General features: G+C 32.8%; 1 protein-coding gene across 1 annotated transcript in view; it reads left to right on the top strand.

Moving 5' to 3' along the window:
- Nucleotides 1-19,461, top strand: part of LOC106875789 (cytoskeleton-associated protein 5) — a 95,040-nt gene that overhangs the window by 37,579 nt on the left and 38,000 nt on the right. Inside the window, exons 4-18 of the mRNA XM_052968021.1 lie at nucleotides 855-981; nucleotides 2,496-2,575; nucleotides 3,517-3,688; nucleotides 4,147-4,288; nucleotides 5,195-5,286; nucleotides 6,719-6,832; nucleotides 9,614-9,718; nucleotides 10,316-10,405; nucleotides 11,480-11,644; nucleotides 12,775-12,903; nucleotides 13,479-13,631; nucleotides 13,911-13,967; nucleotides 15,262-15,336; nucleotides 16,418-16,528; nucleotides 18,196-18,288. Coding sequence (XP_052823981.1) covers nucleotides 855-981; nucleotides 2,496-2,575; nucleotides 3,517-3,688; nucleotides 4,147-4,288; nucleotides 5,195-5,286; nucleotides 6,719-6,832; nucleotides 9,614-9,718; nucleotides 10,316-10,405; nucleotides 11,480-11,644; nucleotides 12,775-12,903; nucleotides 13,479-13,631; nucleotides 13,911-13,967; nucleotides 15,262-15,336; nucleotides 16,418-16,528; nucleotides 18,196-18,288 — 1,705 coding nt within the window. The remainder of the gene's footprint in view (nucleotides 1-854; nucleotides 982-2,495; nucleotides 2,576-3,516; nucleotides 3,689-4,146; nucleotides 4,289-5,194; nucleotides 5,287-6,718; nucleotides 6,833-9,613; nucleotides 9,719-10,315; nucleotides 10,406-11,479; nucleotides 11,645-12,774; nucleotides 12,904-13,478; nucleotides 13,632-13,910; nucleotides 13,968-15,261; nucleotides 15,337-16,417; nucleotides 16,529-18,195; nucleotides 18,289-19,461) is intronic.

The following is a 19,461-nucleotide window of genomic DNA, read 5'->3' as shown; positions in this document are numbered from 1 at the left end:
AACTGAATTAAGAGAACTGTTAGTGTAATACCTGGAACTGAATTAAGAGAACTGTTAGTGTAATACCTGGAACTGAATTAAGAGAACTGTTAGTGTAATACCTGGAACTGAATTAAGAGAACTGTTAGTGTAATACCTGGAAGTTTCATGTCAGTTAGTTGCATTGTGTCTGAGTGACATTGACTAAATAAAACATACTGTTGTGGTCACCTTTTTTAAAGTTGCACATGTGATGTATCAAACTGTATCAATGGTCAGGTCATAAATGTGCAATGAATATAATAGTGCATACTGTATTTTCTGGCATACAAATTGATAAATTTTGAGGCTAAAATTTGCAGACAAAAATGTTAGGATGACTTATACACCAAGACTTTAGAGGACCAAATATTCCATGTGAAATGCAGCAGGATTTGGAAAGATAGGGGCAATGTTTGAATGTTTACACTATCTACTATGTTGATTTGTATGCCTGAAAATTGTGTGTGTGTGTGTGTTTTACAGGAACGACTCTGGATGTACTTTGCTACCATTGTTGTTGTTTGAGCATAAGATTATTACTAGATAAATGCAACAAATAATGTAACATTGTTGCATATTACTATTCATATGTTCAAATATGATTTAAATTCTGGCGTTTTAATTGACTAATTTTTTGAATTACAAAAATAGAACTATTTTGATGTTTTTCTTTGAAAATCAATTTGTAACAAATTTCCAAATAATCAGTAAATCCTCTTTGTATAGTTTTTGATAGTTGGCTATAGTTTTTATATTAGCATTCTTTTTCTTCCTGTTTCTACTTAATGATATGGATAATCCATGCTATTTAATAAATTTCTTTATATTTTCAGAATTTGTGCTGAAGTTATTGGAGGAATTGTAGCAAAATGTTTCAATGTGAATAAAACCAAAACAAAAGAACTAGCAAATGAAATAATATTGGTGTATATTGAAATTGAGAAACAGGATATAGTTCTGGTTTGTATTAGCCTGTGATATAGGTTTTTCTACTTGCATTTTTAACGACAAAAAAAAAAAGACATTGATTTGTTTTCATTACAATAGTGTTTAAAAATTTTACTTGTTTTTGGTTGTGTATGTAAATCCATGCCATACAAGCAGGGAGAACAGATATAAAAAGTATGCGTGTGCATGCGCATGTGTGTGTTGTCAGATCATTTAGCACCTGTTTTTCATGCTGGCATGAGTTTGATGGTTTGACGGCATCTGGCAAGCTGCAGGACTGAATCAAACTGCAATGTCAGCTTTGGCATGGTTCCTATGACTGGATGCCCTTCCTACTGCCAACTACTTTACAGTGTATATTCAGTGCATTTTTCATGTTACCGTCACTAGTGAGATCAAGTAACTTGCAAGATGGGAAAAGAACATTCCTTTTTACCAAAGTTCATGGATGAAAAAGTTTTGGAGAAACTGTTTTACAACTGTATCTCTGTTCCTCCTGTAGTACACAAACTAGATTGAAAATGGTATAAATATTGTTGTGACTATATGAATGTCTGTTGTTCAAAACATTGTTGTTATGAATTTTTATTGGCTCAATATTGTTACAAAGTCTCTTAATTAAATTGCAAATGCAAATCTGTTTAAATTATATTGAAATCAGACAAGATGATGAATAATTCAGGTAATCCTGAAACTGAAAATAATCTAGCTGTAGATAAAATTTTGAGGACTTCAGCAGTGTTAGACAATTGTTGACAGGAGTTAAGTTAGGTTTACGAAATTTTTTCTGCATATATTTTCATTTCTGCAGAACATATACCTTTTATCTTTTACCTGTTTCAGTCATTAGAATGTGGCCATGCTGGAGCACCACTTGAATTTTTAGTTGAATGAATCGACCCCAGTACTTATTTTTTAAGCCTGGTACTTATTCTGTTGGTCTTTTTTGCTGAACCGCTAGGTTACAGGGATGTAAACACACTGATATATTTTCATTTTTCATTTTATCTAGTTTCAGCTCATGAGCTGTGGCCATGCTGGGGCACCATATATATATATATATATATATATATATATATATATATATATAAAGACAGGCTTCTTTCAGTTTCCATCTGCCAAATCCACTCACAAGGCTTTGGTCAGCCTGAGGCTATAGTAGAAGACACTTGCTCAAGGTGCCATACAGTGGGACTGAACCCAGAATCATGTGGTTGGGAAACAAGCATCTTACCACACAACCACTCCTGCGCTTATAAATAAAAACGACTCTCTTATACATTCAAAAGAAATCCATTAATATTTTTTTGTTATATCATTCTCAATGATTGCAGGAATGTTATGACATATTGCAATATTTTGTGGCCTGTTTCATTTTCTCTTATGATAATTTCCCTTTTGGATAATACTCTGTTTCAAAAGAAACAGGTTATTTTTTGTTCCATTTTATCTCTTCATGCTTTTCTTCTGTGTGTGTGTATTTTCCTAAGATTTATATTTATATCTTTTTTTCTCTCTTTTCACAGGAAGAACTCTTGAAAGGTGTGGAATACAAACAGCCTAAAATAGTTGTGGGCTCTGTAATGGCTCTCACTCGAGCTTTAAGGTAAGATATTACAAACCTTTCATTAGCAGATATGTAATTTATGTCTTAGCTTCTTATATGAAAATAAACATATCTGAGTTTAGTAGAGCATTCTAATTTGAGAAATATTCACATTATTGGATTCCGTGTGACTGAAAGATATTGCAGGTGCAGCATGGCTGTGTGGTTAAGAAGTTTGTTTCCCAACCATCTGGTTTCAGGTTCAGTTCTACTGTGTGGTACCTTGGCCAAGTGTCTTTTATTATAGCTCAGGCTGATGTGCAAGTGAATTTGGTTGATGGAAACAGAAAGAAGCCTGTCGTGTGTGTGTACACACATACATCTCTCTGTTTACATTTGTGCTTAAAAATTCACTCCGCTATAAGCAGAAGTGTTTCTGTCATTTCTTCTGTTAGCAGGTTTTTTGCTGGTTTTGCATCTTTGAAGATGTTTGAAGTAAGGTTTACTTCACATGTAATACAGACATGGGTTAGTGATAGGAAGAGCTTTTGGTTGTAAAACATCGTTTCAATGATATATTTGTCTAACCTGTGCTAGCATCGAAAAGCAGTCTTAAAAACAAAGCAATGAAAATACTTGCTGATGCTTTTTGCTATTGTGACAAAAATTTTTATTTTATTATAAAATAGATTACTTGTCTTTTAACCTTTTAGCATTTAAACAAGCCATATTTGGCCTGAATGTTTTAGCTGTTTTTCATTCAAACTGGCTAGATTTGGCCTCTTACACCTACCCTACAATGTCATTCTAAAGATAAATAATCATATCATTGAAATCTTGAAGCTACAAGATAATGCATGATGAATTTAAAATAATAATAAATAAATGTTACATTTAACAGAGTAATCTTAATGCTAAAGGATTAAACTAATATTTTTATTATAAATTCTTTCAGAATTTTTTCATTATTAAGAATATGTTTTGAAAATATTACATTACAGAGAATATGGTTCAAAAGTTATTCAAGTGAAACCTATAATTAAAGTATTAGCAAAACTATTAGAAGACCGTGACAAAACAGTTCGTGATGAAACTAAGCAATTAGTTATTGAAATCTACAGATGGATTGGTGCTGCTATTAAATCACAATTTACCAATTTCAACCCAATTCAGGTAATATTAGTTTATATTTTAAGTAGTGTACTTCCAGTATTTTATACAATTGTAGTTCTTTTAAATGTGTGTTTTCAGAAAATATGGGCATTGGGAAGGATAAAACAATATATGCTATATTTGGTTTCTGAATATTATAATAATTATAGTCCAAATCTTCTACATTTTTGACAAGTAAAATCGAATTTGAAGTGAAATGTGTGGGTGATTATTTTTGTAGCCATCTGGCTCACCAGCCCTCAGTCAAATCGTCCAACCCATGCTAGCATGGAAAGCAGACGTTAAATGATGATGGTGATGATGATGAATGTTAGATAAACTTAATTTTAAATTGAAACATTTCTCTAAAATTGGTAAAGAACAAAATAAATAAAAGTATTTTTTAGAATATATAATTTTTAGAAAGTTAACTATATATTTAATGATTTTAAATGAATATCCTTTCTGCATTCAAACAGGTCCAAGAATTTGAAGCTGAATTTGAAAAGCTACCTGCTGAAAGACCTATTCAAACTCGTTTTCTGAGATCACAACAGGATCTCAAAGCTAAGCTAGAACAGGCAGCCTCTGCTGCTCCCTGTGGAGATGGAGATGCTTCTGGTAAGGAGGCTTGCTTAGTTAAGATTTTGTGGTATTTTTTAATGTTTAATATATATATATATATATATATATATATAATGATCAAGTGTAAGATCCAATTTTAACAGTTTATAAACATTGGAGGTCACCACTTATAACATCATGTGTAATGATAATACACACTGAATAAACGAGAGAAGAAAAATATTAATTGCTAGTTGAAATGGTTCTGGTGCAGCCTCTGGCTCACCAGTCCTCAGTCAAACTGCCCAACCCATGCCAGCATGGAAAGCGGATGTAAAACGATGATGGTGATGATGATGAGTCCATTCTGTATGGCAGTTTGCTTCATCTGTGAGAAACTATTAGAGAGAGAAAGAGTAAAAGAAAGTCTAGACAAATAGGAGTCAGAGCTGTGTTGTTAGACGATGATGAGCCATATGTGAAGTGAGAAACAGATGCTCTCTGACTAGAGACCAAGGGATCAAAGAGGTAGAACTGAATTTTGGTTGTGCGTTTATATTTTTTGTAACTAAATTAAGTTAGGTTAGACAAAGGATTTTTCCTCTCTAATCAACCCTGATCCATAATTGACTCGAAAAAGTTATAGATCACAGTTAATTCTCATAAATTTCTTAGTGCAAAAAGCAAGAACAAAAAGTGAACTTGTATGAAAATGTGGATTCAATTTCGAATCCTGGCTTAGAAATTTGGAAGCTGTTCAATACATATATTTATTTAGGGTTTACCAATTTTCATTCCTTATACGAAATCAAATTTCTTAAATACATCTCTGAGAAGTTGTAGCTGAGAATTTAATCCTATGACCACCATTCCACAGGTTCTTTACTTCCAACTGTGTCTGCTATATTATCAAGCAACATGTAACACTCAGTTTACTTAATTTGTTCCCTCATTCATTTTCAGGTGCTGCTCTTGTAGAAGAGGTGGATCCATATGACCTGATGGAACCTGTCAATATCTTAGCAATGTTACCCAAAAACTATTATGAACAAATTGTAAGTTTCCTATTTATCTAAAAATGATTGTCTTTTAGTTTTTCTCTTATCTTTTACTTGTTTCAGTCATTAAAGTGAGGCCAGGTTGGGGCACCGCCTTGAAGAATTTTTAGTCAAATGAATTGACTCAGTACATTTTAATTTTAAAGACTGGTACTTATTCCATCGGTCACTTTTGCTGAACCACTAAGTTACTGGGACATAAACAAACCAACACTGGTTGTCAAGTGTTGGTAGGACACTGACACACACACACACACACACACACACACACACACACACACACACACACACACACACACACACGACAGGCTGCCTTCAGTTTCTGTCTATCAAATCCACTCGCAAGGCTTCTTGTCTTCTAATATAGCCTGAAGCTATAGAAGATCCTTTACCAAGGTGCCACACAGTTGGACTGAACCAGGAATTATGTGGTCGGGAAGCAAACTTTTTACCACACAGCCACACCTGCACCTATTTTGAAAACTTTGCTGTGAGCTATAAGGAGAATCTGAACATTCTTACTGTAATCTAACAACTATACCTCTATATTCTGATTATATTCATAAGTGGTTCATCATTAAAAGAAAGCTGAGATAATGAATTGATTTGTAGAAGTGTGAACTTTTTCTATGTTGAAGTTAATAGAAACAACATGAACATTTTGTTTTTGTTTCTTATGTTTAACAACATTGTAAACTCAGTATTATATTGCTAAGATATTTAAAACTTAGTTACTGATATTTGTTTAACAAAATTGTTTTGGTTTCAAATGACTGATACTAGAAAAGCTTTAACAGAATGGTTAATGAATGCAGCTTGTTACCAAATATTGTGTAAAATTGCCAGTAATTTAATATACCAGACCTTAACCCTTTTGATACAGGCCTGCTTGAAACTGTACTTTAATATAAATTAAAATCTCATTCAAATTTCACATTAATTTATATTGTTTTACCAAGTAATCTCAAAATGGCTAAGTTGCATTTAATTACTAAAAAGCTAATATCACTTATGTATCATATCTTTTGAGTGTTTTGTTTTGGCTACCAGACAGTTATTTTTATGAATCTAATATGAATTCCTACTTGAAATATTTGTTTCTTTAATTTGTGAGTGGTACATATGATTTTATAATTTCATGTCTTCACTATTTTTGAGTAAACTTTTTGTTTTGAAATGAAGCCAGCCACAAACAACTATGATAAATTGTTTCAGAAGGATTTTAAAATTTGTGAAATGTGATGAAAAGCATGTCTCCTTTAAACATTAGTAGTTATTTTAAAACTTCACATGAATAATATATTTTAACAAGTGATACGATTTGATACAGTTTCATTTTAATTTCCTTCCTGTAATAGATAAGATTTTTTTTTTTTAATAATTTCAAGTTGAGTTTTAAAAAAATATTTTTCCTAATCTTATCAAACAGGAAGCTAAGAAATGGCAGGAACGTAAGGAAGCTTTGGATGCACTGCTGAAATTAGCAAGTAATCTCAAACTAGAACCTGGAGATTATCAGCCTTTGATAAAGAGTGTAATCAAGGTAAGTTCTCAGTATTAAGACAGATGGTGTGTGGTGGTGGAAGGAAGTATGAATGTAATTATATTAAATACTTTAATATGTTCTCAGTATAGAGTTCAGACTAACCGTCAGTATTGATATAAGTAAATATACAAAAAGTAAAATACGGATGAGATAGAGATTCCAACATAGTTTCTTACAGCTTCTGAAAAGATGTCACAATTTTTATTTATTTATTTTTTACTAAATAAATATCGTTTATCTTGTCTCAGTTATTTGACTGCGGCCATGCTGGGGTACTGCCTTTGTCGAACAAATTGACCCCAGGATTTTTTTTTTTAAAAGCCTAGTACTTATTCTATCAGCCTCTTTTGCCAAGCTGCCAGGTTATGGGGACATAAACACACCAGCACCAGTTGTCAAGTTCTGATGGAAGGACAGAAACAGCCACAAAGTCACACACCTATATATACGATAGGCTCCTTTGAGTTGCCGTCTACTAAATCCACTCACAAAGCTTTGGTTAGCCCAAGGCTATAATTGAAGGCACTTGCCCAAGGTGCCACACAGTGGGACTGAGCCTGGAACCATGTGGTTGGGAAGCAAACTTCTTACCACACTACCACGCCTGCACCTATATTTCTATTCCTTTATCCCATTATACAACAAGTCTACTCATCTCAGTGAACTTAGCTTATTTTTAAAAAATCAATCCCAGCATCTTTACGAGTGAGTTTTCTGTTTAATTAGCTACTTCCTAACGTTTGATTATCAGTTTTGTTTATTAGAAGAGTTCCCTCCCGCTATTAAAAATATATCTGTTTCTCTGAATTATGCTTGCCACCACCAACACCGCCGCCGCCACCACCACCACCACCACAACCACCACCACAACGAAGCTAACTAATCTCCATCATTATCACTATTATCTAGCAGATGAGTATTTAGGTTTTTGTAGCAAAGTATAAGTAGACTGAAAGTGGTTGTTGTTTAGCTTTAGGCCAGGCTTGATTGGGAAGACATATTCTCAAAAGCCATGACCATCCTACGTTTAATTTTTTTTATTTTCCAATCTAGCTGTGACCATCCTGTTTTTTTTTCCTCAGGGAACATATTTAGGACCACATTTTCTAAGATGTTAATGTGTGATTTGATGGAAATGGCTTTTATTTCTGGCAAGTTGAGCAGTTACCTAGAGGCTCCATAGCCAGCTATTTAGAATGAAGGTTTTGTTACTAGATGTCTTTTATCATGCCAAACACTTCAGATATAAAGTGGTAACAAGAAAGGAGAGGATGAGGGAGTGGTAATAAATATATTCTCTACTTTTCTTTTTCATGGCTCAGTGGTTAGAGCGTCGAGCTTACGATCGCGAGGTTGTGAGTTCGAATCCTGGACCGGGCTGCATGTTGTGTTCTTGAACAAGACACTTTATTTCACATTGCTCCAGTTCACTCAGCTGTAGAAATGAGTTGCGACGTCACAGGTGCCAAGCTGTATCAGCCTTTGCCTTTCCCTTGGATAACACTGGTGGCATGGAGAGGGGAGGCCGATATGCATGGGTGACTGCTGGTCTTCCATAAACAACCTTTCCCGGACTTGTACCTTGGAAGGGAACTTTCTAGGTGCAATCCCATGGTCAGTCATGACCGAAGGGGGTCTCAGCAACTTTTCTTATACTGTAGTTATGAGGATTAGCTAAAGAAAACTGAAACTAGACCCAACTCAACCATTTCTATTCTTACATTATTTCAAGCATAGAATATAATGCATACAAACAGGTTTTAAAAAATATCAATACATATGAACAGGTATCAAAAAGTAATTGGTAGATTGGTCTGTTTGGAGAAATTGAAAATTACTTTAAAAATAGCTATCTGGGGTGGGAGACACCAAAGACAACAAACACATTATTTTCTATTAACTTAAATATGAAATAAAACTGTCTTCTATATATATTTTTTTTCTTTTTTTGAATTTATTAAAGATTTGGTTGGTAATAAATGAATATTATTGTGTTTGTGAAAAGTTACTTTCCCACTGATTGTATTTTATCTTAGTAAACCTTGAAATTGTGATGTTCTTCGTTTTTAAGAGCTTGTAAACATTTTCCCATTAATATTTTCCTTCCTCATTCTCTCTCTTTCTATCATTCACTCTACCTTCAATCCTCTATACTCTGCTGCTGGTTTAGCTAAGGATGGCAATAGGTCTACTCACTGTAATCTGCCTGTGTAAGTAGGAATGGCACTGAATCTGTCTGACTTTCTTATCTCTCTGACACTCTGTATCTCATTCACGATACCATGTTGCCCTTGTAATGAGAGATGCTATTGGACAAATTCATATTCAGTCCTCCTCTACCATCATTGTTATCACTCTACTTCTCTCACTGACCACAAAGCCTGTATATAAAGAATGCATTGATTATAAAAATTATTTGAGCATAATACACTCCATCACTCAGTCTTGTCTACCTCTATTGCAATCTATCACTGTCTCTTCCTCTTACACCTTTTCACTCCCATCACTCTGTTCCTGCCATTTTGCTCTTACTCCCTCTACCCACCTGTCTAAGTTATTCTTGTTGATTTCTTTGTTATTTCATGTCTTGTTTCATGTCACAGCAGATGAAAACATCCTGGCATATGGGAACTCTTGAGTCTTATGGGATGCAAAGCAGCCTCTCTAGTGTTGGGGCTATGATGGAATATACTCAGTGATAGTTCAGAAGGAAACAGCTTTCTTCAAATAAACTATGGGCCTTTTTTCCTTTATTACCAATTTACTTTTTTACTACAGGTTATTGGAAAAGATACTAACGTTATGCTTGTGGCATTGGGAGGAAAAATTTTAGCTGGGATTGCACTCGGATTACGTAAAGAATTTAAGCCACATGCAAATATGGTAAGTTTTGTTTGGTAATTTTATTTTTGTTCTTTCAATTCTCTTCTCAGCTAAATGAACACCTTACTGTGACTTCATACATTTTAGATTTACTCATTCATTAAATATTTGTTGAAACTAAGTATTTAAGTTTCTAATATAAATGTTGTAAAATTTTAAAATTATGATTGTATCATTTTTGTTTCTAGTTTTTAAATTCTTTTGTTATTTTAGTAATGCTTTTGATAAACTTCCTAAATAACTGATTTTCCAGTTATTTTAAAATCATGAAAGCATTATATTATTTTAAACTGAAAATGAAATCTTGACCAATAGAATCACAGAGGAAGATATTATAAATAAATTTATATTTTATGAGTTGTATATTTAATTAAATATTTAAATCAGTCATGGGCAAACTATGGTCTGCAGGACTTTCTGCATGGTAGCTAGCAAAAAATTATCTTGAATAATTTTAGTAGTGCAGCCCACCTGGTATTGAACCATGGCTCATGCGGCCCATTTCTTGAAAAAAGTTGCCTATGCCTGATTTAAATAAGATATTCAGTGTTCAAAATTCAAGCAAAACTTCAATAAAGAATATATTTTTGTTTGAAGTGTTTTGGAGTACTTCTGGATAAATTTAAAGAAAAGAAACTCACGGTTGTTGTTGCCTTAAGAGAAGCAATTGATGCAGTATTTCAATGTGTAAGTATTATTTTGTTCAGTCATCAACCTGAGACCAAGCTAGGGCACTACCTTTGATGGTCTAGTCTAGTAATATTGACCCTTATGTTACTTAGTTATTAATCTCTATTTATTGAGCAGAAAGATACATAAAACATAAAGAGATAGTTATACACACACACACAAAAGAAGCTTCTGCATAGTTTTCTTCTACCAAATTCCACTCATCTGATATTGATTAATCTAACGTTATAGAAATATTCTTTTTTTTTGTAATTGATCCTTAATTTCTTGAAATTGTTTTCCGGTTTTCTTTGAGAATTGCTATCAAATGCCATTAGGTTTATTTTCTTTTTTTCCTCTAAGAGATTAATTTCAATTTATTAACAATGTTCTACATATATAATTCAATACACCACCATCTCTTTGAATCATTTAAATCCTTACCATTGATTCCACTGAGCTTTTGCTGGCATTGTGCCAAAAATTTTTTAAAATGTCTTGGTACATTGAGGTAGTATTTGGAATACAACTTTAAAAAAAAAAGCTCATACATAAACTGTGTTAAGATTTTAAAGCTGAAATCAGGTGTTATTTATATTAAACAGTATTAGTTGATATTTCAATTTAAAAATTGAATTAGATGAGTTGGAAATGTGGGGGACCAGGGGTGAATTGGTATTGGAAAGGAAAAACTATGTGGATAATCATTTTTATTCAAATAAGATTTTGTCTGAAAGAAAGTTTTTTTTATTCATTTCTCTTTCAGGTTTTTATCTGAACTGTTTTATAGAATAGCTGTGATACAAAGCTTTTGATACGCAATAATTAAAGTTACTGGTTAATTCTTTTCATTTATCTGTTAAATAGTATTGAAATAAATGTATAATAATCTTAGTTCAGTAAATATTTGATGGTTAGGTATTCAACAGCAAGTTCATGTTTATATTTAGAGAAAGCATTGGTGTGCATACAAAACGTATACAAACAAATACAATCGTATTTGTATCTCTTTTTGATACTCTATGTTCCTGTACAATGTATACTCAAATAATGTATTCATTTAATTTATATTTGTGAATTTGATATTTTCAGATGAATTTTGAATTAATTATGGAGGATGCTGTAGCTGCTCTTGAGAATAAAAATCCATCAATTCGAACTGAGACTGCCAGTTTCTTAGCTCGTTCAATTGCAAAAGCCGTCCCTAATGCACTGCCTAAGAAAATTCTTAAGGTCTACTGTGTAGCTCTTGTAAAGGTAACATCTATTTGCTTAAATTTTGATTCTCAATACATTGACTAGAAAATTTATGCTTTATTCTAGACTAAGTCAATTTAGTTCTAGTTGGTGCTAACAGTCTACAAACTAAATATGTAGTTAAATTTAACATCTGAGATTTTAGATTAGCAGGTCTTGACCTAGAAAATCGGAGTGCCTGTTACTTTATTGTAGTAATTATACATTACTAAATGACTTATATCTGATGCTGAAGAATTTGGATTATATTAATCTTGAGATCATTTCTTCTTTATGACTGTGTAAAATTGCATGCAATACAGTTTATATTTTAATGTTAAAAAGTTTTGTGAAAAAAAATAATAAAAGAATTAACATATATTGCATTTTGTCTGAGTAACAAAAAGAGAAAAATCATTTATAGATAAATTTTTTTTTTTCAAGTAGTAGTATTTTTACAGCTGGTCAGTTTTTCTGTTGATAGTCATCTGAGAGTGTAGAAGTCTTTCTTCTACACTTAATACAGATATATTACTGTATTAAGTTCTGAAGCAGGATGAAATTTTGTTTGAATCATCAAAATTCTAAATTAAATGTTCAGTTCAAATCCCATAACTGAATTGTTTCATCTCCTTCATTAAATTTGTCTGATATTTATGTAATTAGTCTTGCTAGATGCAAAGTTACATTGAATTAGCTTCTGTGCTTTAAATTTACCTGTAGGCTCATAATTTTTTTTTTTTTTTTGGAAATATCCAAACATGTTTATAATCTGTATTGACTTTCTTGTATATGTTCTAATGCTTTCTCAAAGATTTGAAACAACTGAGGTTAGTTGCTATTCTTTTGGCAGAAGAATTGTGAATTTATATCTCATCACTGGTGCTCTGCTTTACGTTGGTTAGAGATAAAAAATTCTTAGTCACTCAGTTACGGAAATATATGTTGGAATTTTGAACTAACTGAAGAATAGTGAATAATTTAGAATATCACTATATGAGAATAGAGCAGTGTCTTCATTTGTTGATAGATTTTTCTCATTCTCATTGTTTTTATTTCATTTAATATTTTATTTTAAGTGTTAAAAAAAAAAAAAGAGCTTGTACATTACTTTTGGCTTATTCTTTTTCTTAATTTACTTCTTTTATCAGACTATTAATGATCCTGTCCCAGAAGTACGAGAATCATCTTTCGAAGCCCTTGGAACTGCAATGCAACTAGTGGGAGAGAAAAATATAATGCCGTTTATAACTGATGTAGACAACATTAAGCAGCAGAAGGTTTGTCAGGCTTTAAATTCAACCTAATTAACTTAAGCCCTTCACCCCCCTATAGATCATAGCCCATTAGCAACTTTTCTCTATTGTTATTCACTCTGGTTTATTTTCCCTGAGTGAAGGCCTTCCTCTCCCAGATCTCAGTGATTTTGAATTGTTATCAATGCTTCTGTAACTTAACTTTTTTCTAGGTAGGGGAGTTGGCCTGCACAAACCCATTTTTACTTCTGGGAAGAGGTGGTCCATATTAGTTAGGCTTGTATCCTTTGACCGGTCCAGTCCTATCAGGAGCTTGTCCTCTGCTGGTATAGCTCTCAGTGTCATTGAGGCACACAAGCCACCATTCTATTACAAACACTGGACCCATTAAGTGCTTTAGATTCAACATGTTCAGTGTTTATAATGTATATCACCTGATAACTGGCAAAATAATGTTTGTTTCACTGTAAGAGAGAAGATATTAAATAATCATATTTTAGATCTTTGATACCATATTTTATTATTTAAGTAATTTCAGAGTACATAATTAGTAATACATTTATAGCTTATGTGATATTTATAAATTGATATATTTTCAGATAAAAGAATGTGCAGAGAAAGCAGTGTTGTTGTTACCCAATGGTCAACCCCGCAATACTCAGTCACAGCCTTCTGCTGTAACAACAACAACAGCAGCAGCAGCAACTTCTAAAGCTGTGACTAGTTCAAAACCTGTTGCCCAACAAAAAAAGGTGAATTTAAATATTGAATTTAATGCTTTAATTTTTATCTTTTACTTGGTTTCAGTCATTAGACTGCAGCCATGTTTGGGCACCACCTTGAAGGCCTTGCAGTTAATAATATTATGGAAATTCACAAACACTCTTTCTTTTGATTTTATGGATACTCAAGAAATTTGCAATCTTAGAAGGAAGATGAGAAAAAGCAAACTTCTGTTGTAGAACTGTGGTGAAAAAAAGACAAAGAAATTTTCAATTTCTAATTATTTCCTCTTTTTATTTCTTCCTTAGCCTGGCTCTGATCGGCCACGTACTGCCCCAGCATCTTCAAAATCTCGCTCAGCAGATGTAAGTATGCTGTTCTTATATTTTCTTTAATTTTTCTCTCATCAGAAATGTTACTTTCCCCTAGTTTCCTATTCCCTGTTGTTTCCTTTGAGTTCTATAAATAAAATTAAGGTGTGGCATTACAAATTAAAATTAAATATTTCACTTGAATATTAGCCCTAATATGATATTGTAAAGAGAGTGTGCTGGTAGTCACATGAGGTTTTAATTAAGATTATTTAGTGTATATTTTTTCATGGAAGTAAAGGGGTAACTGGCAAAATGCAACAAACTAAAGGGTAAATGACAAGAGGGTGGGATTGGAAATTACTGATGTTGAAGATTCCTTGTTGGCTGAAAACATAGTTGTTGTTTGAGTTTTGCGCAGAAAATAAAAGCAAGAAATTGTGAAATAAGAGTTAAACTAATATTCATTCTATAGGGCAGCTGTTCCCACCCCAACACCACAAATACCAGTCAAATAATATAAACAGACAATGCGTATGTATTTGTGTAATTCAGACTACACCATCAACCATACCTGCCACCTAGTGTCTTATTAATACAGTTACACTAGTAGGACAGTATTTTGACTGAAAACTTGTGGTTTTTTGGGGTGGTGGGAGGTTTAATCCCATAGCATTTAAACTAGCCATATTTGGGCCAAATATTCTACCCATATTATGGTCAAAGTAGCTAGGTATGACTTCTCAAACCTGTCCTACTATGTCATTCTAAAAATAAACAATCAGTCATCAAAATCTTGAAGCTAATGATAATGCATGATTAATTCAAAGCAATATGACTAAATAAACATTACATTGACCAAGTAATCATCATCATCATCATTGTTTAATGTCTGCCTGCCGTGCCTTCCATGAGTGGGACAGTACCACAAGAGTCAGCCAGGCCGAAGCCTGCACCAGGCTTCTGTAACTGTTTTGGCAGAGTGGATTTAGTGTCTTTTGCATGGCACAGGCGAGGTGAGAAGTGCTTTTTACATGGCACAAGCACTGGAATGTCAGTTTTGGCAAGGGTTTCTCAGCTGGATGCCCTTCTGAACACCAACCACTTTACAGTGTGGACTGGATGTTTTTAAGTGGTACCTGCACTGACACGGTCACCAAATAATCTGAATACTAAAGGGTTAGATAGGCATACACAGAGAAGATTATCTTAATTGATTTTGAAGTTTGTCGTAATATACTTCAAAGACTAATTTCAATGAAACCTATCATCCTCTTCATTTTATGCTACAGAAAAAGAATATTTGAAAGACATTTTTTTAATATTATTGTGTTTTTCTTTTTATAAGGCTAAGAAAGGAACGAAAAAAGGCTCAGCTGCTGACAGATCTTCCAAAGAAGAACCTGTGGAAGCAGTGTTATCAGTAAGTGTTTGTTTTTATTTTCTTAACAGCTCTTTACAGATTTAGTTTGACCTCTAATGACCTCTAATAAATACTACCAGAGATTAACAAACTCAGCTGAGATTGCTAATACTTTTAGTGAAGACAAGAATCAAAATAATAAATGCTTTAAGTAGATAATCTTGCCTCTGCTTATTTATTTCAAGCAGTATCTTATATCTTTTGCTTGTTTCATTCATTAGATTGCAGCCATGCTGGGGCACCACCTTGAATTGACCACTATTCTTTTTTTTTTTTGTGAAACCTGGTACTTATTCTATCAGTCTCTTTTGCCAAACCGCAAAGTAATTGGAACATAAACACACCAACACTGGTTGTCAAGTGGTGGTGGTGGACAAACATATACATAAACACACACACAAACACACACAGCAACAAACATAATGGGCTTCTGTCAGTTTCCATCTACCATATCCACTCACAAGGCTTTGGTTGGTGTGAGCCTATAGTAGAAGACACTTGCCCAGGGTGCCACACAGTGAGACTGAACCCTGAACCATGTGGTTGGGAAGCAAACTTCTTATCACATATCCATATCTGCACCTGAAGAAATAAATTTGCTGGTCTATATTTTTTAAAGTAATTAAAATTTTAGTTAGCTACAGTGTTTAAGGTTATTTGCTGTTATATAGGTGTGAGTCTCCTTCACCCAACACCTTTTGGATAGAATGCTAGTCCTGTATTGGGTAACTTTTCTCACAGGAGGAATTTAATTTAGTAGTAAAAACAAACAAGTCACTCATCAATTTTACAGTACAACCATTACTTGCATTAAAGAATTTCACCACTGTAGTATCTTTGTTGAGTGCCAAGTGTTTTGTCATGATGGCTGTCATTTGTTACTATAGTTTACAGGAAAATACAACAAAAAGAAAACTAAATCATATGTTTGTGAAGTTTTATTGTCTTGAATAAATTTACATTTGAAATTGTTTCAAATTTGAACAAAATATCAACAATGTATTATTTGTATTATAAAGTATATATCAAATATTTATATGAGTTAAAAAAATTTTTTTTTTCTTTTAAAATTTGTTGCTAGGATGATGTTTTTGAAGAAAAAGCTGAAAGTCACTTAGGAGCTGAAATTTTAGGCCAGCTTGCTAGTAGCAACTGGAAAGAACGTTTGCAAGGCATAGAACAGTTTCTAAATGTAAGTTTAAAGAAATATTTTATTTCAGGCTTTCGTCTCTGCATTTTTAAAGTTTCTTATATTTGTAAATCATTTGTTTTTGTATACTTTACAAGAGGTTAACTGTTGTAGAAATAAAGCAAATGGCAGTTGAAGTTTTTAGTATTCGTTATTGTTTAGATGGTGGTGGTGGTGGTGGTGGTGGGTACTAAGATGATTGATTTTCTTAGTTCAAAAATGTGATCAAAAATATTTTTTCTTAACATCATTTTAATACCATTAATGGATTTTTTTCTATTTTGGTTAGCAGGTATTTTTAATATTTGGAAAGCTTATAGACAGACTAGGAACTTTTCTTTTAGTCTAGTTTCAAGAATTTAACTATAATTTTGTTAATTATTGCCATGTTTGTAGTTTATGAGGCAAATAGTTTCAAATGAACAGGTTTTCCTCAGTTAACATTCTGTATCTTGCAACAAATTTCTAATCTACTTTGATTTAGACTTGTATTGCTTATTTATAGCCACCTACTGTGACATGTTTCTAACAGGGTTGTTAGAATTAAGGAAGCCTACTGGCAAGCTAACTTACAAAATATTTTTTTGCTAAGAATAAACAAGGCAAAGCTACATTAAAAAGGTTGAAGCCAATGGGCTGAAAGATTGAGAAATATTGACTTATTTTTCTATTAGTTGTTTCTTTTAATTGCTAATTCAGTCATTTTATCTTTAACTCTTTTGTCTCCTTTAACACAATCCAGTTATGTTGTTAGGTGAGATATATTCAAAATTAAACAGTATATATATATATATATATATATATATATATATATATACACATATATATACTGCTTAATTTTGAATATGAAATATTTGTTTCTAATACAAATAAGTTAGGTTTCCAGTTGCTGCCTTCCTTGGTATTTTCTTCAGCTATCATTATTGTTTAATGTTCATATATTATACTGGCATGAATTGGACTGTTTGACAGGATCCAAAAAGCTCCAATGTCTGCTTTGGCATGGTTTTTATGAATGAATACCCTTTCTAATGCAAAGCACTTTACTTCATGTATTGGGTGCATTTTTTATGCCACCAGCATTAATAAGGTCATCATGCAGTTTGCAGGATTACAAACCCCCAAGGGAGCAACTTTATGCTAGTAGATGAGGGATATAGCAATATCATTTGACTAAAGAGAAGAAAAACAGGAACTATCAGTAATATCATCATCATATCAAGTGAAACATTTCATAGTTACAGCAGTTTTCCATTTTATAATAAAAAAATTTGGGATTAAAACCTCAAGTTTATGAGGGTGATAAAAGCATGCTTTAGGTTGATCACAAACTTGTATTTTATGTCTGGTGTTTCATTTAATCCCCAGTGGGGTTTCATACATGAAATTTACAAATAGCAGAGTATTACTTTTTATTTTAGTCAACTTCATTCTAGTTTAGGGATTCTATCAAGAATCTTTATAGTTGTTTGTAGTCAAATGAAAGAATTTGTGTCTCTTAGCTGTAATGAATTTGACATGATCTAATGAGTTGAAACTGTGATTATCCAGTTGCCTATCAAATTTAAATATCTCTTTGTTAAATTTTAGTTTTTCATGAAAAATCTATATGCAGAACAAGTTTTGTATGTTAAATACATTAAATAAAACAATTATCTTTATTATTGCAGCTTGTAAAAGGTTTAGCAAAAGAAGAAATTCCAACACAGGTGTTTGTACGTGTAATATGTAAAAAGCCAGGGCTAAAAGACAGTAATTTTCAGGTAATGTTTGATGTTTGATGCGTTTCTATGTTCCTAAGTTGGTCACAAGTAAAGATTTTGAACTTGAACCTGTTTTGTTGAAAGCTTTTAACTGTATTATGTAGTTGTAATGTTTGATTGATTATGAGAAACCTGGTCTGGAAAACTATCCAGGCCATGTATGAAGTTGCTAAAAGTAGTGTCATGTCTGTCATTGGTCAATAAAAATACAATATGTTGGTCAGTGTTGACTGAGGCCTGCCTTCCTCAGCCTAGTGCTTCACTTTTACCTTGAGAACTACGTAGATGTCAATCAATAGCTCTTGTTGCCATGACAAATATTGATCAACATTTACCTGATTCTCATTGTAGAATCAATATAGGAGTTGTAGAAGTTTAAAAGAAAGCAGATAGGACTTAAAGAACTTGATGGTGAAAATAGTTAAGACTAAGATACTTGAGGGATAAAGTAATACTCAATGTGCCAAAAATAGGAATAACAGTTATATTACATAGGAATAACAGTTTAAGTTATGTTACATAGGAATAACAGTTTAAGTTATATTACATGCACTGGTGTGATTAAAAGTGTGTATGCAAACTGAAGTTCATGATCTCCTTAGCCAGTGTTCAAAGTAGGTGGATGTTAAGTGGTCCTCTTTGTAAAAATGGTGGATTTTTTTTATTGAAGTGAAGTCATGTATGAATGTAGAACTTATGGAGTAAAAGTCATAAAATATGTAGAGAAAAAGGAATTGATTCAGGATCTTTGGATATGCAATGTAATAGGCTGAGATCAAGGGTGCTGAAAAGGTGATATCATAGAAATGAGTGTGCTAATTTGGGCATGTTATGCAAATAGTTCATACATTCTAGATGACAAAAGCTTTGAATTGGAAGATGTGGATATATAAAGTCGAAGGAAAAGAAAAAAAAAACGTTTTGCATTATAGTTATTTGGATCAGACCATTGAAAGTTAAGCTTCAGATCTTGTGTGAAACAAGGAATGTATTACAAACTTAGCACATGCATATGCGCGCGCACGCACACACACACACACACACACACACACCAGATGATAAAACAGTTGCTAAATTATTGATACAGATTAGAAATACTATATGCGCGCGCGAGCACACACACACACACACACACTAGATGATAAAACAGTTGCTAAATTATTGATACAGATT

The sequence above is a fragment of the Octopus bimaculoides genome, chromosome 5 (assembly GCF_001194135.2).
Source record: "Octopus bimaculoides isolate UCB-OBI-ISO-001 chromosome 5, ASM119413v2, whole genome shotgun sequence".
Classification (NCBI taxonomy): Eukaryota; Metazoa; Mollusca; class Cephalopoda; order Octopoda; family Octopodidae; genus Octopus; species Octopus bimaculoides.
Note: the sequence above shows the minus strand (reverse complement) of the source record. Positions and strands in the feature narration are given on the sequence as shown.